We start from the raw sequence: 22792 nt of genomic DNA on the forward strand, positions 1-22792 counted from the left end.
TGTAAAATTATTTTTGTACGGAATAATTAGGCAACATAAAAAATCTACAAATAACTCAATTTTTATGCATAAACAAATTTGAATTGTTACGAAACCATTAATTTTTTTTTGAGATTTTGTGATATCTTTCTTTGAATGAAATTTTATCTTTAATCATAAATCAAATTTAAGACTATTTCCCATTATTTAGATTTGAATTAGAAAAATTTTGTTATTTTTTTAATTGAAAAAAAAACTTGTAATTAAATAAATTAATTAGTCAACTCATCGTAGATCGGACTAAATTTAAATTTTTTCGACTCAGTAATAAGTGAGTCGAATTTGGTTGGCTCACTAATAACTAAGTCATGGAGAACTGAACCGGATCAGGTCATCTGACTTGTTTTTTACCGCACTAATTTATTCTATCTCAAAGACAAAGGAAGGATGATAATCTCATTAAGTATTAATTAGAGGTATTTGTTTCATGTTTTAAGTAATTCCCATGACAAAACCAAGTGTATTTTATGTTTTTCGGGAAGTTATTTACCATCACTAGGTACTCTATATTTTGTAAAATAAAATAAAGGAAAAGTGGCAATAATGGATACATATTATTCAAGGGATTGAATGTGGTGTGTTTAGTATTAAAAAAATTTATTAATTGATTTATATAGGAATTCAAAATATCAAAATAGCACATTATTAGGTAGGAATAACAAGGGGATAACAGGGTGGGAGAGAAAGAGTTTTATCCATATTTAACGTACAAAACTTTGTTTCGTCTTTATTCCTATCGGATAATGAATATGCTTGTATTATATTTTTTCTTTTTTGTATACTTTTATTTTTTAATTAAATAAATGCAAATAATTTTCTTACATAAATACGAATCAACATCTGTGGTAATAACATTTCAAGAGGGTATAATTTTAAGGATATTAAACAAACATTCCCTTACTAAAAGCCTCGTAAATAAATAACTTTAGTTTTAATACAAATGTAACAAATACATAAATACATGGGTAGTTGTTTTTTACTTGACTTGTCTCCACTCTAAACATGATGTAGTTAAGCTAACCTTCTTCTAATCACTTCCTCAAAACTTGATTAAATAGCATCTCCATGATAACATGTGGAAAGAAATAATAATCTAATTCCAAGACACAAAAGAGCGTAAAGAATTTCAATTTTTTTTTTTATATATTTTGGATGAATTTCACCTTAACTTTCCGTACAAGTTTCTATAAAAGAGAAAAAGTTTTAAAATTAAAATAAATCTTCATAAATCAAAGTCAGTTCACAATTGCATTAATTTGTAGAAACTCCAACATATAATTCTTTTTTTTAGTTTGTTAGAAATTTAGTTCATGAGAAAAAGTTTTAGTTCATGAGAAAAAGTCTTAATAATTTATTTCCTTAAAAGACTTATGGATAAACTCTTAGAATTCACTAGGGACCTCTACTTGGCCATGGGGGCCATCATAGATGCTTTCTGCCATGCATCAGATCACAAACAAAAAGGCTATCGAACACTCATGATAAGTGGTATGGTAAAAAAATGATAAACAAGGAGAAATTATGAATGTTAGAGAGCGATTGATTTGTCATTATCTCTGATAAATGACAGGTTCTCGACAAATCAAAGTAGGTGTGTAGGTAGGCAATGAAACAAAGGACAAAAGTTGAAGCAGTAGCAGACTATTTGAAAAGTATTTGGGCACTATTTTTCAATGAAAACTTAACAAGTGTAACTTTTAGTATATATAAGTCGATTAGAATTGAGAAAGTGTTGTGTGAAAGCATATAAATCATTGTCTATAGTCAACACTGATCTATTGAAGTAGCTCGCTGTGTATGAAACTCATACCAATTACGAGTCAAAAGACTCAACATGACAGTCATCAATTAATGCATTGGTTCGTACGTAGCACACACACTGCTACATTTAGCTGGCAAAGCATGCCTAACATCTCATTCTGTGAAAGATATATAGAAAAGGAAATGTATTAAAGTTTTCATCACGTTAAAAGAACCGTGAAAATATACAATTTTTGAAGATTAACAGTACTGGTACATGCATGTAGTATATTGCAACGTGCATGGTGGAAATGGCGTGCGAGACAAACGTTGGAGAAAAACACCCAAAAGGTGTTGAAAAGATACAGAAGGGAGACGACATGCATGTATCTAACCTTCGCACGAGGAAATATGTTTGTGTTTTTGCAGAGAAATATGAATATGTGTTATAAACTGCATCAGTAATTAGCTATAGAAGCTATATATATAGTACATATATATAGTATAGGGTAATGAGAATTAAATATAAGTGAACAAACTGGTTGCTGAGTGTGGTCACGCGTGGTCGTTTGGTCCGCTTCACAACATAAATCAGTATGCATCTCTCTCTTCTAGCCGTATCACAACCTTCTGTATAAAAACTTAAAACAATGCCTTCAATTCCAAACATATATATAGAAATTAGGTTATCACATTGCATTCACCACACATAACTCTGGATGTGTGTTGCTGGAAAAAGAGTCTTCATTTATTATATAGGCAAACTATATACTTGGGACAATATCAATATATTAAGAAAAGATTTGTGTAGAATTCTAAAATACAGATCTATAAATCAAAAGAAATATATTTGTTTTCCATGTTATTACATTCTTTTAATTATGGCAAGTATATATATATATATATAGACACATTAACTGTGACATCCCAAAAATACAGCCAAAACTATAAATTTAGAAAATCACATTTAATAATATTTCAAAACAGTTTTCCACTAGAAATTTGAAAATTTTAAAACTTTCAAATGAACAAACGCGCAAAGACGAACGTCCTTGAGTGCAACTTAAACAATAATGACGAGTGCTTAAAACCGCACTTCTCCACAAGAGTTACGAACGAACAAACCGAACGTACAAGAAAGCTGACCGAACGGTTTACAGAACAATTACCGAACGGTCGAATTTAAACTTAAACGAAAACAAGAGGTGATCGAACGACCACTCAGTTCAATAAAAATACACTACTGGCCGAGCGGTCACACTGTTCGGTCTTCACTTCCACATCTATCAGATTCTCCTCTTCCAGCAACTCTTCTAAACGCTCGTCTCCCTCTGCTCACATCCACACGGATGATCATCGCAATGACAAGACGGACGTACAAGGACAAAGGACAACACAAGGAAAACGAAAGGGTAAGCTTACGTAATTTAACTCATGCATCAACATATAATTTCCAGCAAACAGTTCATTTCACACATACATATCAACGTACGCATTCATCATACATCACATAATTTAACGCATGTACAAAATAAAACTCAACACGACTGACTGTCCGGACTGTATGAAATCTGCGTAGTTACAGGCGTTCACGCACCCGGGTGGTGTGGTAACTGGCATCCTCATCAGCTGCCACCCGAGGTTAGTCCGTTCTTACGTCGCCCACGTTAACTTATGGACTAAGGACCTCCTGCCATTCCCACGCATGATGTGCGTCCTCTACTTGAGAACAAGCACTCACGGAACATCAGGATGAACAGCCAGCATTAACTATCCACAGTCATACTTTACAACTTTCAACATTCAACCATGAGTCGTTCCTGCCTGGAACGCTCGTTCAATATTCATAACTTTCATATCATCGCAAATACTGTTCATCATTCATTATTCATCAATCCATAATCATTTTCATCATTCATAAGGAAGCCATTAAAAAGGAACGTTCTTTCAAAAGTCACAATATTTCCATTCATCTCATGCAATCTTCATCATTTAATATTTGTCATTTTACTATTCATCATTTACTGTTCATCATGAACTATTCATCATTTAAATACCAAACGTTCCATCACAAGGGGAACGAGGACGAACGCTATCCGCGAGGCCAAAAGAACGCTCGTCGGATCAAAGAACGAACGCCAAAAGTGAGACCGAAAGACGCTCGTTCGAATCGAAGAACGAACGGTTTAAGTTCAGAAAAATGCAAGTCAGGTACTGTTCACTGGACGAACGCTGTCAGCGAGACCAAAAGAACGCTCGTTCGTATTAAAGTACGAACGGCAGAGAAACAGTTACGTTCAGAGAACGAGCGCTCAAAATAATACCGAGCACTATTAGGACGAACGTTCAGCTCAAAAACGAGCACTATTAGGACGAACGCTCAGCTCAAAACCGAGCACTATTAGGACGAACGCTCAGCTCAAAACCGAGCACTATTAGGACGAACGCTCATTTCAAACCGAGCACCATCAGGACGAACGCTCAGTGTGAGACCGAGCACCAATTAGATCGAGCGCTCAATCTGAGACCGAACGCCAATTTTGACGAACGTTCGGTACGAGACCGAACTCCAATTTGAACGAACGTTCGGTATGAGACCGAACTCCAATTTGAACAAACGCTCATATTCAACCCGAGCACACGAAAGGACGAACGCTCTATATTTCAAGCGAGCACCAGGACGAACGCTCGGTGTGAAACCGAACGCTAGTAGACTTTAGACACGAGGACGCTCGTCCTCAACAAGGGATCGATCCAAATGAACGAATCCCACTTCTGTTATTTTCATCAGAAAAACCGAACGGTCAGAGACCGTTCAGCAATGAACGTACGTAATTACAGGGGAGTGTTTTATTATTTCATTCCATATACATTCCAGTTCAAAATCTCATTGAAATCACATACTTTCATTCTTTCATATCAACCCAAAATCTCAGATTTCATATATTCTATTCCACCCAGCATCTCATGCATCACATGTAACATAGTCATATATCATTTTCATTCCATAAAAACGAACGTTCACATAACCCAATCATAACAACTTCATACAGTCAAAATAACGAACGTTTACACATAACATACATCAAAAACAGTTAAATTAAGTAAGCTTCCCTTACCTGGAAATGACCGAACGTTCACAGACGCACACAAACGCTTCTCCACTCAAATCCTACTTGCCAACGCTCGTTAATCCACTGTGCGAGCGAACGACCCCAACACCAAAAGTCATAACCACGCTACTCTAAGAGAATAACGAACGTACAATTCAAACATAGTTTTCATGCATGAAGGACGAACGTCAGAGAGGAAGGAAAGAACCTACCAGCATCACCAGCCGAACGTTCTCTCTGGAACTCCTACGCCAAGCGTCCTTCAATCTTGCCGGAGTGTGGAACGGAGGAGGTTTGAGTGGTGGTTCCTTAGAGAGAGAAAGAGGTTCAGGTGTAGAGAGAAGGAGGAGAGAATTTGTGTTTCCGAAATGAAGGAAAGAGGGGTGCGTGCAGAGGGTGGAGAGTATTTCAGAAATTCTCAGATTTGCTTTCCACCCTGCCAGCGCACGTCCGCACTCCGCCAGCACACGTCCGCACCCACCAGCGCACTCCACTATGCCTCAGTAGCCTACAACGGACGGTCGTCCACTCCCGAGCGAACACCTGGACTCCACCACGCCGAACGCACGTTCGTTCTGACTGTAGATGCCGGACGTCCACTCCTAGGCAGACACGTGTATTCCACTACGCCGGACGCACGTTCCCACTGCGCTCAGATCAGCTTGGCGTGCGACAGCTGGCATCCGTCAGTGGATGCCAGGCGCTGCTGTCGCCCATGTGCGGGCTGAGGTGGCTCGCCCTGCGCCTGCCACGTGGACTCCACTGTGCACGTTTTTCTGAAGCGTGACATTAACAAATAAAAAATCTACCAATAATAAAAATTACAAATTATTAAATAAATTGATAGTTAGATACATTACCAACAAAAATATTCATCAAAAATATAAATTCTAATTTACTAACATATCTTATCAAATATTAATTATCGATAAAAATATTTATCGGTAATTCAAATTCTAGAATCTATTAATAATTTAAAATTTGTCAATAAATTTGGATTTATTAAGGAATTCATTTTTGTCATTAAAAATATATTTGTAATTAAAAAATTCTTATGATGGTGGTTGACGTAAGGTTTTCAATTCATTTCTCAAACATTAATTAAAGGAATGAAAAGAAGTTTGATAACAATTACTTTTGACTAAGATAAATTTTGACTAACTTTGAATTTGTACCATCATGATTTTAGTGACCTTTTATAGGCTCAACCTGTTAGCATTATTTTAAATATAAAATAAATATTATAGTATTTTCAGTTCCTATTTTTAAGGTGGTCCATTAAGCCATTATTTTTATTCTTTTAACTACATAGAGATTATGGAGCAGTTATTAATTTTTAAACGTAAAGCCCATTTATTTTGAAACCTGTGATGGCCAGATTTTATATAAGGGAATGAGTTACTCTCAGTTTTGATCACTAAGCCTACTCCTCTATTCAGAAAAACACACCATCGAGTTTGAGTGAGTTAAGGTTTAGAAAACAAAGCTGTCTGTGTTTAGATTTACAAAATTGCAATGGCAGGAGGTACGCAAATTATTATTTCATTTTTGCTTTTTTGATCTGAATGTGTTACTGTGATGTTAATATAACATGTTTAAGTCAATTTCATACTCTGCTATTTTATCACAACCAGTTACTTTATTATGATAATCATAGAAAATATTAAGAAAAATAATGCTATTATGTTAAAAATAAAATTTTAAGAATAAAAGATGATTAAGTAAGTTTTATAGTATTCTCAATATCAACATACTTAGATATTTTTAATCCAAAACCGAATTTGCTATAAATTAAAAATTATTCCAAACATTATATATTCTGATAGGAAGTCATTTAAAACTTTGGATGGAATCTAACTTAATCTAATTTAATGAAATTTATTTTTATTTATATATTGTAAATTAATTTTATAGGTTAAGATGAGATTTTCGGACAACTTAAAACTTTGTTAAGTAAGTATGATTTATTTGAAATAATTAATTTGTTTTAAAATTGTTTTCTTACTATATCTTAATTGATTGGTCTCATCAAGTAGACCAAGTTATCCTAGATGAAGGGCTCTCTGGTCGTAACCCAAAATCTTGCATTTCCATTTACATTGGACGTATAGAAAAGACATTTTCTGGTTATGAGGATAACATGCAAATACTCTTTTAACATCATAATCTTTATTTTCAAGAATTAAAGATTTTTAGATAAATAACATTACTTTGTACATTGTTGTTATTGAAATTTTACCGGATTGATCCGAAATAGACTGAATTTATTAATGTTAAGTATTTAAGCTCCAAAATCATCAAGAAGAAAGTTCACCTAAAATAATAAATATCAAGTTAGATTACTTCATATTATATAATATAAGCAGAACTCAATTAATATAATAACAAATAAAATAACATTAAGATATAATAAACATTAATATATATAATAATCGAATTCAATTTATTATAAATTGAATTTGGTTCATATTATCATAAATATCATATTTTTATAATTTTAAAAATATTAATATTACGTAGAGATTTCACACTTGAGTATCATATTTATTGATTAATTTTGGACTTAATCTTGTGTGTTGGTATGTCCATTTTAATTGATTTTTCAAATAGCTATAACAATTTGGGTCACATAGGTTAGTTATAGTATTCTGTTCATGTCTGAAATATTGGTAGGCATTAACTCGATAGAATGCGAATATTTGAATTTATAGATGCTTTAATTTTAAATATATTAAACTAAACTTTGATATATAAAATCGGTGAACAGATTATATCTGTCAATTTTTTTTTATAGATTTTCTTTAAAAAAAAGTTGGAATTTTTAGATAGAGTAATGTATACTTCATTCGTGATTTTAATAAAGTAAGTACATTTTTATACAATATGTTTTTGATTAACTAGTAAACTTTAAGTACATTTTAAAATTTTAAAACAAGTAAAAGATTTATTGAGATAAAATTTATTGAGAAATAAATTGACTTATGAAAGAAACAATACATTAAATAATAAAAAAACATAAATTATAGTCAATGTGAAATTCAACAATTAAAATATATTTTATTTTTTCAACAAATATTATTTGTCGGTATTTTGTTAATGGGGATAAATCCACAATATCTCTCTTCCTCTCTTTCAAAATCTTTAAACTTGTATCTTAATTTTTCTTTCAACTTCTATTATTAGAACAATCTTATAATCCCCACGTGTTTCATGTTCTTTTGTTAGGTTTTTGTTGACTAGTATTTATATTGAAACGAATATCATTCTCTTCAATTTATTTTCATCACTAATTTTTTCTTGATATATATTATTTTTACATTAACATATATTTATCTCAATAAAATTCGTTTCTTTAATTGACTCGCAAAACAAGGAAACATCATGAAAATTCCATTTACTCATAAAAATACTATCGCAATTTTTTATTTCTCCAACCTTTGATTAAAAAGAAAAAGGAGAATATAAGATTAGCTGAGAAACAATAATATTTTCATAAAAAAATTGTTATATATATTGTAGTTGTACATATACAGTATACTATAACATAATTTTCATTACAGATTGAGAGAAATAACTTAAACACTTATTTTGTTTGCTACTAAATAAATAAACGTGTTTGTAACTGGTCAAAGGGTGGACAGTAACCAATCACGTTCAGCAATGGTTATACCTTATAAATATAGACAAATGATTAAATGCAGCATTACTTGGGAATGCTCCGTAGTCAAATTTGTCAATATTGAAACTTCAACAAGGAAGAATTCACAGTGTGATTAGCAGAAACAACAAGTTATCATGTGTATTACACAAATAAATTGAAGTAGGTATTACTATAGACTGTGTTCGTGCTTGATCTGGTATTATGAATGAATCAAATTTCCTTTTTTATGCCTTTTAAGGGCAGAAAATGAGTTCGAATTCTCAAATATAGTTTTTAAGATGTAGCTGTGAGATTTCAAAATTGTGTGCACATAAGATGTTTGGAAAATTGCAAAGTGTTGGAAGTCTCTGCGCACATGAAGAAGATTCACAATTCGGCATATATCAATCATATATCACGTCACATGAAGCATTTAAGGTCGATTTCATGTATACTGAGATATACACTTGATTTTTCAAATTTGAATTCCTGGTGGAACGTGACATTGTTCTAAAAATTTATCATTTGATTTGGGATTGATTCCATTGATGAGACATGAGGTTTTTGGCTGCTAGTACATATCAGAAAAGCAGTCCATATATAGCTCTGGATCAAAAAACACACACACACGGTCAGCACACTCAAGATCAGTAGTACTCTTAGAATTAAGTCTCCAACATATTGTTGTGCTGTGCATTTTTCATTGAGTTGTTTGTATTAGACTATTGACTATGGCTGTCAACTGTGCTTTTTTGCTCCCTACATTCTATCTTACCTTTTTGCTGACCTGTAATAGGTATATATATATTACAATTGAACTATATATAAACTCAATTTTGATCTCTTACTAAAAATAGAACATTTTTGAATGAAATATTAAAATGGTAGAACGTTTATGTTGAATTGTGGAATTTGAAAGTGTATAAACTCTTAAAAATATATTTAAATACTAATAAAATTTCACAAATTGAGAACTCTATGCTCTAATAAAAGATTCAAAAAGTGATACAAATATTGGAAAAAGTGAGCATAAGTATAGCATAATGCTCTCTTTTATTATTTTATAAAATAGAAATAAAACATTCTATTGTTGGAATCTTAGTTTCCTAATGCAAATATTGTTTAAACTTATTCAATGAATAGATACTGTTGTGATCAAAGCCTTTTTTTTTTCCCACAATATATGGCTCACTTCATTTACAGCAACACTGACATCTAGTCGGTCATACGATATCACAAAACAATTAGGTCAGTTTACTTTAATTGCTAACTCATTCATTTTCACGCTACTACTCACATTTTGAGATACCTAAAAGACTATCATAAAAAAGAGTCATCTTTTAGTAGAAGATGCCCCTATTCTAAATCCCATAATTTGCCGACGTTGACCAAGAACTTCTGTTGACTCATGTAAGTCCATTGTTATGCAACTTTTTTCTTGGCAATTTGTTTTATCATGTGATAATTAAATCACTATCCACACAGTTATAAAAATGAACCAAACATTTAAATATTAGTTGTATGTTAATTTAAAACAAGTTTAAAAAGGATTAATACACTTCATTCTTCTCTTCCCATTAATAAATTAGTTATTTTATACTACTTTTTTTACAAGTAAGTAACTATTATTTATAAGAAATTATATGGAAGAAAATTCTACTTTCCAAAGTTGTGCATGATGATGTGGCTTAGGATAACAAAAAGTTAACATTTCGATGGTAAGAAATGAGTTATGGAACTCTTTTCTTTTACAAGAAAATATCCTTTGTTAGAATATGATACGAACCACTTCAATTAGAAACATAGTTTTCAAGTTCTTCTAAGTGTTGTTATTTTTTTTTCTTGAATTGAACATTTTTATTTATTTATTTCAGATTTAACTTTATGATAAATAGAAGTGTTCACGGGTGTGATTTACTTTGATTTTGGGCTAAAAATACATCTAAATCAAACATAAAAAAAAATATGAGATTCAGTTTGGAAAAAAAAAATCAATCAAATCAAACCAATTTGTGTAGTTTAGTTTGGAGTAATTTTACTGTTTTTAATTTATAGTTCTAATTTTTTTCTTTTATTAAAGAATTTTATTTTCATATTTTAAATCAAAATATAATAATAAAAATATGTTACTTAAAATATAATAAATATGTGAGACCCCAAATAATTAACTCTGTAATACTGTCAAATCGATCATTATTGCACTGCTGAGTCACCTGGCTGCTTCCATAAATGCACCGCGCCACACGTTCAGTGCATTAAAAACGCACCAAACACTGCATGCACGCACGCCACCTGTCACGAGAGAAGTTTCCAATTCAGAAGTGGGAGTTCAGGTGTCAGTAGAGGAGACGCTCGTTCGTGGGGCGTGGAAATTAACAAAACTTTGGTTTTTCGAAAATCTCTCTCACCTGCACGCACTCATCTTCTACCTCTGAACTCACCCCTTCATTTCTCTCCAACTTCTCTCTAAAACCTTCCAACTTCTCTCTACTGTAAATCTCACGCCTCTCCTCCGATCACGTTTCAGATACCGTAGCAACGTTCCCTGAGACTTGAGCATTTTTCTGGTCCGAACAGAACTGGGATCTGGGCTGGTAAGTTCTTGTCTCTGAACGTTCGTCCATTTAGTTCATGCGAACCAAGTTCTGGTTGCATGCAGGGGTTATAGGTCTGATCTGTTTATGATTTTGGTATGATAGATTAAGTGAAAGTTGTTGAGTAACTCTTTGGATAGAAAGCTGTGAGAGGACGAGCGAAACCCTTGCATTGGGAAGTTCACTACTAGACCAGGTAAGGGAAGCTTATATGTTTAATTTATACTTGCATGTTGTATGATTTGATTTGGATGTATGAAAAGTATGTTGTTTGAGTTGTTATGAACGATCGCTGATATTGTATATGTTTTCTGTTGGTTGAAATGCATGTTGATTTGGATACGTATGAAAGGTGTATGCCTATTGTATGGTTGGATTTATTAAAATGATGAGATCTGTATAGTATGAGAATTAATCATGGATATGAAGTTACGAAATAAGAATCACATGAGAAAGGTTGAGTTAACTTAGTAAAAATCTGGATATGATAATTTCTCTATGATACATTACGCTCGTCATCGTACGGTCTTATACTGTTCGGTTTCCCTAAAAATTACTTAGAGTAGAATTCTTTCATTTGGGAAGAATTCGATCTGAGAACGAGCGTCCTTATTTCGAATTACTATGTTTGCGCGTTCGGCTCAGCATAGAGTTGTCGTACGCCTTAAATTCAATGGTACTGAATTAAGTAACGTTCGGTCTTACACTGAGCGTTCGTCCTAAAGAGCGCTCGGTCTTGTACCAAGCGTTCGTCCTAAATAGCGCTCGGTCTTATACCAAGCGTTCGTCCTAAAGAGCGCTCGGTCTTGTACCAAGCGTTCGTCATGATTGGTTTTCGGTCATCTACCTAGCGTTCATTTTAACGAAGTGTTCGGTCTTAAACCGAACGCTCGTCCTTATCTTTGATTCCTTAACAAACGTAAATAGCGTTCGTCCAAATAATTAGTAAATGTATATTGGCGCGTTCGGTCATTGACTGGCAGTCGACCCCTTTTAAACAAAAGATTCCCAATGTAGTTAAGTATTCTTCTTGATGTATCTTCGTCCAAGTTGAGTCAACCTGACCTCTTGGTACTTAAAATATTCTGAAAATGGTCGTATTCCTCTGGAGTCTTTCTGATCGATAATGGGTTATCCGAAGTCTGGCTTTTAACGTTCGTCCTCTTCCTTCAGAACGTTGAACGTTCGTCTTTTTAAGAAAGTGGAACATAGAATGAAAATGTTATGAATAAGAAATACTAAGACGTGTGAACACTATATTACATGATTATACGATTATGGAATTTGGACGAGCGTTCCAGGGAGGAACGTCTCATATATGTTGGATATTAAATTGGTAAAGTATGACTGTGGCTATTGCTAATGCTGGCTTGATCCATCCTGATATTCCGTGATACTCATCTTCATGTAGAGGAGAGTAGTTCATGTGTGGGAATGGCAGGAGGTCCTTAGTCCATAAGTTAACATGGGCGACGTAAGAACGGACTAACCTCGAGTGGCAGCTGTTGAGTGTATCCCAGTTACTACATCACTCGGGTGCAAGGACGCCTGTAGCTACACGGTTCATACAGTCCGGACGGTCGTCATATATATAGATGTTACATGATGTTATATGTTAAACTATGTGTTTGTGTGGAATGAAATATTGTATGTGTTGATGTATAACTTAGACTATATAAGCTTACCCTTTCGTTTTCCTTGTGTTGTCCTGCTGTCTATGTACGTTCGTCCTGTCTTGCAATGATCATCCGTGTGGATGGGAGCAGAAGGCGAGGCCACCCTTGAGGAGGTGATCGAGGAAGAAAACTTGGTGGAAGTGGAAGTGAAAGCGGAGCAGTAGAACGTCCGTCTTTCGTTTTGATTAGAGCGCTCGTAGATGTTAGGCTGTAAATGTTAGCTTATTTGGACGTTCGGTTAATTCTTTTGTAAAACCGTTCGTTCTAGTTTACTTTCCTGTTTCGGTGTTGCGCTCGTTATTCTATATCCAAGCCGTTCGGCTTTTGAACCTTGATCTCTGTTAAATGTAAAGACTGCATGTTTTACTGTTAAATGTAATTATTTCTAAACTATGGTAATTACTATATTTTGGGATGTTACAAAATACATTAAAAAATAAATTAATAAAATTATAAGATTAAATATTTACTATTATTAAAGCTAAAAGAATATACATTTGTAGTCCGATACTGTCAATACATACGAAGCAAAAATCTAATAAAAACTTAAATATCATAACAATATACGTTAAGTAAGAATGTAAAATTCACGATGTTATGAAGGAAAATTTAAAAAGTAATTAGTAAAACAGTTACTATAAATAGATTTAACCTTACAACTATCACAAAATAACTATAAAAGTTTAAACTTTACAATACTTCTGTACTATTACAAAACTAGGTGTATAACCGAGTGGTCATTAAAAAACTAGAACTATAACCGAACGGTTAACACAGAACCATGCTTAGCTCTAGTACCAAACGGTCCTAATCTACACAGCATGATCATCTCCATCCAGCGTCTGCTCCAACGAACACTCGTCTCCCTCTGCTCACACCCACCAGGTGATCATTGCAAAGAAGAATTTTTCGAACGGAAAGAATAACAAAAGAAGGTAAGCTTGTGTAATTTAATTAATCATACAAATGAAACAAATACATAATCTTATAACCATTAAACACTCAAAGTTATGAAATCACTAACCACACAAACATGAAATAACCGAACACTTGACTTTGACCATCCGGATTGTATAAAATGTCGAATTCTAAGGATTTGTGCACTGGTGTGATGAAGTTACTGGAAACTCCATCAGCCATCACACCAGGTTAGTCCTACAAACGCCCTTTTGCCATACAGGCACTTTGGACTCATACCTCCTGTTATTCTCACCACATGATTCATCCCACTCTACTTGAGCATGGATAATCATTTAGAATGTCAGGATAAATCCCAGCAAAACTCCGACCATTTATACAGTAACCCACAAAAACAATCACCACCATGTAACCTCTCCTTGAGGATAATGGTAATACCTCTATCAATCATACTTTTACCTTAACACCATGAGGATCATGCATACATAATTCATCAAAGCAATTTGAATAATTAATTATCCTACACATTCGAATAAATATAAACCGAACAGAATTAACCAAACACACATGAATAAGACCGAACACACTGTGTATGTTGGAGACCGAACGATTTCTAACTTTCCAAAGGACAGGACCAAATGATCCATAATAGATAAGACTGAAGAAGTGACCGAACACTATTAAAACCGTCCACTAGAGACCAAATACTGCCACTAGATCAAGTACTAATCTTAGACCAAACACTAAGAACTCAAACCGAACATTTAGTGTAAGACGGAGCGGTCTTTCACTATCCACATAATAGGACCGAAAGGTCCATACTAGGTAAGGATGAGAAAATGGCATAACACTATTAAGACCAACCACCAAGGAAATACCCACCACTAATACACGTACAAGCACTACCAAAACAAATACCCACCCAAAGCCGAACACTCTTAACTTAGATCAAACACCTAATGCTTGATCAACTCTGAGAATTTATAACAAATGCTAATCATCAAACTTAACACTACTAAGAGACAAAACGATACAACAATATGACTGATCGGTCATTAACTAGTAAAACCATAAGAAGTAAAACCGCATGGTCAACTAATGACTCTTGACGATTGACATAATTCTACAGAATATTGCAGAGTTATGTTCAACACCTATCCTTAACCAAAACACAACATTCTTACCAACTTCTATTTTTCCCAAACTTGTATTATACTCCCTTCCCTGACCAAGTTTACTGACCCAAAATAAGAAAAAAACCACACAAACCGATCACTATACAGAAGGTTTCAACCGTTCTCAGGTTCCAGACATATACAGAGTTTCAAAACACAATTCAATCAAACTTCCATTTATGCAAACGTCCAAACAGAAATTTCAAACACAGAAAAACATAATTAAATTACTAGCTTCCCTTACCTCGAATAATCCAGACAATTCTACACTTTCACAGTCTTGCCTAACCCGCAAGTAACTTCTAAGACAGCCTACAATTTCTGATCGGTGAAAAGGAACCAACCAGAGAATCAAAGACAGAAAAACAGGTTCAGAGGAGTAGTTAATGAACACATGCAAGCTGAACAGTGCTTGCATGTAACAGAAAATGCAAAAACCTCAAAGGATGAAGGAATTGAACTTACCAACTCCAACACAATAACTTGATCGGTGAAAAGAAGAGTTCTTGACACCAAGAAAGCTCAGGTACGGTTTAATTAATGATCAAATGTAAAAAAAGTGAGAGTTTCTAGAGAGAATTTGTAGAGAGAAGAAGGAGAAAAGGAAAACTCAGAAATTTGGAGAGAAGCAGTGCATGCAGAGAATGACACGAAATTTTGAAAAAGTCATTTATATACTACCGTAAAAAATCGATCGGTCCACTCAGATGCATACACCTGTCTTCCCCACTTTCTCTGAATTTCACGGTTCTTACAATCCCACATGCGAAACATAATTATATATTAATTTTTAATAAACTCATAATATAATTCATGATAAAAAAATGTATAATTATATATGAGTTTGTCATTGAAATAATGTGGATTATGAAACTACGGATATGTAATCTTTCAAATGTAAATGATCATGTTAACTTTTTTTTGTACAAATGAGGATTCTAACTCATTTTATAACTATTACCAGTTTTAGATTTTAATAATTATATTTTGACCCCTTATTAAATTAAAATATTATTTTAAGATACACAACAAGATTTCATGAAAATTACATCCTTTGTTATAAACTTATTATTAATAAACCACTTTATAATTTTGACTAACAAAATAATGACCTTAACACATTTAAATAATATATATGTGACCCAAAATTTTTTCTCCTTGCACACAATATGAAATGAACTCATTGAAAGACCATTTCTCCTTTTGATAATTATAAGATGTCTTAAACTAACCAAATTGTGATAGAAGAGAAATCAACATTTAATATATGAGCATGTCTTTCGACATCTCAAGTTTTATCCTTAAGTTTTGAAGTAAATATTTGACATTCCCATAATATATTCCCTCTAATCTCCTTTGTCCTAATACTTAATGGAAATCAAGCTCTGAAGAAAAGCACTTGTTTCCATCTTATCGACTTTTGCAAAATGCTTTTTAATTTCAGCAAGAAAATCTTTGACACTTATTATCTCCTCAAAGATAGTATTCCTAAAAACTTTAGGAATGTCACATTTAATGATCATAAGACTCGTGCAATTTTAGTGATCTCATTTTTCATAATCTATTCTTTCTTTACATTTATTAGGGTTTCTCAATTGTTAACATACAATCAAGATCCATGTAGCCAAAAATAATTTTTATGTTCTCTTTCTAGTCCTTAAAATTTGTTCCATTAAGAACAAAACTAAATTCAAATTGAAAGATATTGAAACAATAGTAACTAAATTGATAACAAAGTAACTAATGTAATTGTCACATCATAAACAAAAACAAAGTTCAATCATCAATATGTTCAAATAATGACATAACCCATCTCAAGATGTCTAGTGCATTATTAATATAAAGTCTTTGGATAGTAATATTAATTGTTAGGAGTATCTTGTTGTAATGACCAAACATTGACAATACAACATATCTAACCAAAAAAGTATATTTGGATTAATTTATCATTGACACGCATAACCTTGATATTATCACACATTTAGCCTCTCATGTGTGTATGCAATCCGGTCAAGCATTAATCTTTCTTTGGGTTTATCAACACTTGCATGGATAAACATAAACCCAAACATTGAACATTTCTCATGAACAATCTACTTAAGAGAGGTCACTTTGACGACTTCTTGATTCAACTAACTCATTTAAAATGCTAAACTACTAAAATTTGAACTCGTATGTACCAATCCAGTGAAAAAAAATTCAAAATAAATTTCATCATGAATCTAGAAACCACAATTTAAATCACACTTTATGCATATTAATATTACGTTGATATGTGTAAAAAACACAAATTTCAAAATCACACATGAATAGACTATGGGTTGTTGACTCTGATACCAATTGAAGAAAAATCTAAGAAATAATAATTGTGCTTAATAACATGCTTTGATCCACATAGATTCTAAATATATAACACACTCATATATTAATCTTTAATGAACTTATAATCTAATTCATGATGACAAAAATAGAGAAACGTATTCGAGTTTGTTATTGAGAATGATGTGGATGATAAGATTAATCACGGGTGTATGATATTTCAAATATAGAAAGCCTTAAACACGACTTTAGTTATCTCTCCTAAAAGGGATGAAGAGAAAACAATATATTAACATAGTTGTTACCTTCTCTAAAAATGGAAACCATAACCCATTTTATAATTGTTGATAGACATATTTCACATTTTAATAATTCTAATTCAGTCCCTTATTAAACTAAAATGTTATTTTAAAAATCATGACAATTATACCCTTAATAATAAACTTAATATTAATAAACTATTTTATAATTTTTACAATGATTCTAATACATTTAAATAATATATGTATTTACATAATATATACGTGGCTTGAAAATTCTAATATATTGTCCTAAAAAACAATTGATAACGTGGTAAATAAAAATGAAGAAATTAACGCTCAAAATTTAACTTGAAAGATATAATTTATAATAATAATAAATATATTAAAATTAAATTTATTTTGAATTGATTTTAAAAATTGAAACAATAAAATGAATCAAATCACCCTGTTCTTAAAATAAATTTGAAGCAATCCAAACATTTTTAATTAGATTTTAACTTTGTATTGATTGTTATATTTTATTTTTCTTTATCTTTTTGCACAAATTGTGTTTCGATTGAATTTTAAAAACTTGTGGCACGTTATATATTTAATATTATTTTCTAATGGTTAATTATTATATAACTAAAAACTATATTTAAATAATCATTAAGTAATTTATATAAAAAGTATTCGTTAAATAATTTTCAAGTTCTTCACATCCATATCAGTTTTATAACCTTTATATATTGCTTCGCGCGGACGAAGCTTGTGACCCTTTTTAGACCTTAGGTGTCTTCTGTATCTTTCATTCACTTATTAAAAAAATATTAAAAAAATGTATCAGAAAATATAACTTTAAAGTTATTATTACACAATATATCAAAATTAAATAAAAAGCCTTTATATTAATAATATGTTAGGGTTAAACTTTTATTATATTATACATCATATATGCCAGCATATAATTAATGCTATGTTTTCAAGCTTGGTATAGAAAAATAAATATTCCACTTTTTACATTAATTGTTCTGTTTTTACGTTTATGTTCAATTTATCTAATTAAATAAGTCCAACCATATGTTTTCACAAATTTCTCTCCAAATTCTTTCGAAAAAGAAAAAGAAAAAGAAATTAAAATAACCTATAGACAAGTATCAACTCAACAATGAAAAATACTTGTATGAATACAAGAGATACGGGCATTTCAATCACTTTCCTTTTTTTCTTAAAAAAAGTAACATATATATATTATTTAATTTGTTGACATGTTATATATGATTGCGACTTTCGGTACTTTTTTTTATTAATTTCTTCCATGGATCGCTTTTAATTACGACCCTACACATTCCTGTTTGTTTACACGAGTATTTTCCATAACAATCCAAACACATCTCAACCATACATACTTCATTGGAAAGTCTAAAATTTTGGTTCCTTTCTCAAACACTTTAATGTCATTCTATACTTAACACTGTCACTAATCGTTAGTTTCTATTTAGGGTTATGTTTACCAAATTAATATTTAATTCGTTGCTTAGAATGAATCTGTTCAGAAAACATTTAAAGAAAAGAAAGAAATATTAATGATGGGAATAATTCAAGGCAAACTTCTTGTGTTCAATTAAATTAATTATTCACAATTCTGATAATAAATTAAGCAATTATTATTTCAGGTACATGAAAGGTAGGTTATTAATTAATAAATACATGAGAGTTGGGAGAGAAATTTAAGTTTTGTAATGTGATGAAACTCTATATATATAAAAGATTGAAAGCTAAGCAAACATCTGGGAAGTACCTCATTTGCTAGGTACTCCTTTATTTCGTAGTACTGTTCTAGTAGCTGAATTTTCCTGTAAATAAACCCCCTAATTTTTTGGGCAAGGACACTTTACAAGAAAAAGTACTGCACAATCTATTTATGTGTGTGTGTTTTAAATATAAATATATATTATTTTTTTGCCAAAGAACTTTCTGTGCACTTTATTGCCAAATATCAGTGTAACTACTGTCTCTAATAAGGTATTAGTAAGTCAAACAAAAGTCATACATCAACTAACCAAAAAAAACTATTTAATCTTTTGACAAATGTTAACAATTTGAGACTTTATATATAATAGTTAAAGAAAATGAGAGTAACGAAAAAGTTAAAAACATTAAAACTATTTATTATCTATTCTAAAATAAAAGATTGAAATTTTATTTATGGGGTTGTTATTTATTATCTGAAAAATAAAAATTTAGTCATGGGTAGAAAATGTTTTGCTAGAAAAAGGAATGAATAGTAATTACTATTGTGGTTCATTTATTGTTGACAATCACGTTAGAGAAAAAGTTAGAGTTGATGACAGTATTATAAAAAAATAAAAATAGATTGAGTTGATAAGATTAGACCAGTCAAATGTACTGTCTCTGCATGAGAATGAGTTACTGCATAAAAAGATTTCAGCATTTTATGTGGCAAAGATCTTTTATATATAGGCCTGGCTTCTGAGTTTTGCACAGACCAACTTTTGCTGAGTCCAAACTACTGATACACCTGCATTCTGCAAACCTTTCACCACTACTCTTCTTTCATTTTCCAACCCAAACCTTTCATCAAATGGCAGCTTTTTCATCCCAATCCTACCATCCCTTTCTACTTCACTCCACAAACACCCAACAACCCCTTATAAACACTCCTACCACCCATTCTTTTCACAACGAAAAAACGTCTCTTAATACTCTCACTAATCAAGAATCTACCAGCAGTGACATTGAGCCTTCTGTCATAAAAAACCACAGTCCTCAGACATCCATGGTTGAAGATAAACTTGAAATAGGTGAACAAGTTACTCAAAACCTCACCTCTATGCAGAAGAAGAGAACACAAAAAAATGGACCTTCCTTAACCAGCCCCTTATCAATGGTATACTTTTTAAACCATTTTTTGTGTTTTCCTTTTCTTCAAACACATGTTCATACTCTTTCTAATTGAACTATTTTATTAATATGATTAACTGGTGCTTAATTACTATGTAAATTGTTACAGGATTCGGCAGAAGGGGCAAGCAAGAAACAGAAGAAAAGCAATGGTGGTGATCAAGGAGAAAACAAGCCAAAAGAAGTGAAGAAGGATCAAAAGAAGGGTCCAGAAGATCCTCCAACGGGGTATATCCACGTTAGAGCAAGAAGGGGTCAAGCAACGGATAGCCACAGCCTTGCCGAAAGGGTACAATTACATCACTCTTAACAACTATGAACCAGTGTGTCTGTGTATGTTTCAATATTAGGTGACCGGTTGAACATGTACCACAATTCCTTAAAAAAAAAAAAAACATGTCTCATTTTGAATGTTGCAAAAGTAAATAATAAAATGGATTATTTCAGGTGAGAAGAGAGAAAATAAGTGAAAGGATGAAGACGTTGCAGCGACTTGTGCCAGGCTGTGATAAGGTTTTGAATTGCATTCATATATATATATATATATGTATCTTCCTTGAAGCATTTGCTTGTTTCTGTCAACCCTTCTTGACAGCTACGTTTGATTTGCTTCATAAATATTATTAGGTAACCGGAAAGGCCCTTGTGTTGGACGAAATAATCAATTATGTTCAGTCCTTACAGAATCAAGTGGAGGTATATGAAGTTTCTTTTTCTTTCTTTTTTGAAACATTGTTCGTTAATTATATAATGTCTAAACCAACGATTTAGCTTTGTAACTGTGAATTTTTCTGCAGTTCTTGTCAATGAAACTTGCTTCTGTGAATCCCATGTTCTTTGACTTGGCAATGGACTTAGACACGCTCACGGTTAGGCCTGATCAGGTGAGAAAAATAGAAAATTAAGATTGTTTTTTTTTTATGTGGTAAAATGATAGATTATAGTTGTTGTTGGTGGTGTCTGAAATATGAGTAATGATGAAAGTTTGTCCCACTGAATTTCAGAAGTTAAATAATGCAGCATCCCCATCACTACTACCATGTGTGGAACAATGCAGACCAAACCAGGCCATTGCTTTTGCTGACACGACCACCCTGACCACCACTACCAGCAGCTTCCCCACCGCTAATAATGATGACTTTCTTTTGGATTATTCATCTTCATCTTTTCTTCAACCCCACAGGCCAAATGTCTTCTTCGAGGTATGCTAGATCATTCAAACCACTTCTTTATCAATTCAAATTTTGGTTATGTTTTCTTTAAAGCGATTTTTTTTTTTAATTTTGATAAAAGCTTTTACTATAATTTTTAAGTGTGAATATATATAAAAGTTCGATTTTTTCTGTCTTGTCTTTTACTTTTTCTCATCCAGAAAAACATACTAGCATCAGATAATTACAAGATTATAAAAATGGGAAATAATAAATAATTGAGAGAAGGGGTTTTTCTTTTTTCCTGTATTCTGACAAAAACATAATTTTCAGTATAACGGTGGTCAGATTTGGGAAGTAGACCAGCGACAAAAGTTTCTTCAACCATATGGATTCGCCAATAATACTGGCTCTTTCAATTAATATCAATGTTTCACATATGGTAAGTTTTCAATAACTTTATGACTATATATAATTCCATTATCATGAACATGGTCTTCTTAAATTCTACCCTTTTATTTTAATCATTTTTAAGAAACTGTTGTTTGTTGCTGGCAGGTTGGCAAATTCAAAACAAGTATCGGTATCTCAGTGAAAAAGAAATATTCTGATGCATGAGAAATCAAAGCTATGGTTGGTATCACAGTATCATCATATATACGAATATATGATCATATTTTGAAGGGAATTCCTGATTTTCTTTGCTTGGTTCTTAGCTTGTCACCAAAGTAAAGAGACCTTTGAAGACGATGAATAAAGTGAAGCAAAATTAATGGATGAAGAACACACACTAAGGACAGAAAATGCCGACCAAATAAAACCATATCTTTTGCTAGATCTGTTGTTCTGTTCCTGTCCAACATATATGTGATGCACAAATTCCAAGAGACTCTATGTCAATCCTGCAGACATTGAAATTTATGTCATGTAAATTAATTATATGTGAATTATTAGAAGAAAAATGATTCTTGTGGTGGCAGTTATTCTGTTGATACAGTTAATTTCACCGTTATTGAGAAATGAAAGGTTGATGCTACTCATCACCTCTTGACAAGACAATGCATGCATTTTCTGGTGTAGTTCATTTCATCTAAATTTGCAGAATCTTTTGAGCCGTGGCATTATTATGACTCTTTTTTTCCAATTTAGTTATTTGGGCCGTTTGATTTTCCGACATTATAGACAGATCCTAGGTACCACTGACCATGGTCTAGTCACAACGCTCTCATTAAGTTTGAATTGAGAGTTTTTTGTTTTTTT

General features: G+C 32.3%; 1 protein-coding gene across 3 annotated transcripts; it reads left to right on the forward strand.

Moving 5' to 3' along the window:
* The first annotated feature begins 19951 nt into the window (after nucleotides 1–19951).
* On the forward strand, nucleotides 19952–22656 carry LOC108338906 (transcription factor bHLH137). 3 transcript variants are annotated; one of them, XR_001833084.2, is made up of 9 exons: nucleotides 19953–20367; nucleotides 20491–20670; nucleotides 20829–20894; nucleotides 21009–21077; nucleotides 21179–21265; nucleotides 21386–21583; nucleotides 21866–21974; nucleotides 22091–22165; nucleotides 22249–22656. XR_001833084.2 is itself a non-coding variant. In XM_017575976.2 (8 exons), the coding sequence occupies exons 1-7, from the start codon at nucleotides 20062–20064 to the stop codon at nucleotides 21953–21955; spliced, it is 996 nt and encodes a 331-aa protein (XP_017431465.1). In that variant the 5' UTR covers nucleotides 19953–20061; the 3' UTR covers nucleotides 21956–21974; nucleotides 22091–22656. The 3 variants fall into 3 exon arrangements, 1 of the variants encoding a protein (XP_017431465.1); XM_017575976.2 differs by having other exon boundaries at nucleotides 22091–22656; XR_008249836.1 differs by lacking the exons at nucleotides 22091–22165; nucleotides 22249–22656 and having other exon boundaries at nucleotides 19952–20367; nucleotides 21402–21583; nucleotides 21866–21971.
* Nucleotides 22657–22792: the final 136 nt, after the last annotated feature.

Source organism: Vigna angularis, chromosome 1, assembly GCF_016808095.1.
Source record: "Vigna angularis cultivar LongXiaoDou No.4 chromosome 1, ASM1680809v1, whole genome shotgun sequence".
NCBI lineage: Eukaryota > Viridiplantae > Streptophyta > Magnoliopsida > Fabales > Fabaceae > Vigna > Vigna angularis.

What these genes read in the sequence shown, in the direction of transcription:
- LOC108338906 (XM_017575976.2), top strand. Translation starts at nt 20,062, where the DNA reads ATGGCAGCTTTTTCATCCCAATCCTACCATCCCTTTCTACTTCACTCC. An exon ending in TCACGGTTAGGCCTGATCAG is followed by an intron (nt 21,266 to 21,385) that starts GTGAGAAAAATA and finishes ACTGAATTTCAG; the next exon opens with AAGTTAAATAATGCAGCATC. An exon ending in GGCCAAATGTCTTCTTCGAG is followed by an intron (nt 21,584 to 21,865) that starts GTATGCTAGATC and finishes CATAATTTTCAG; the next exon opens with TATAACGGTGGTCAGATTTG.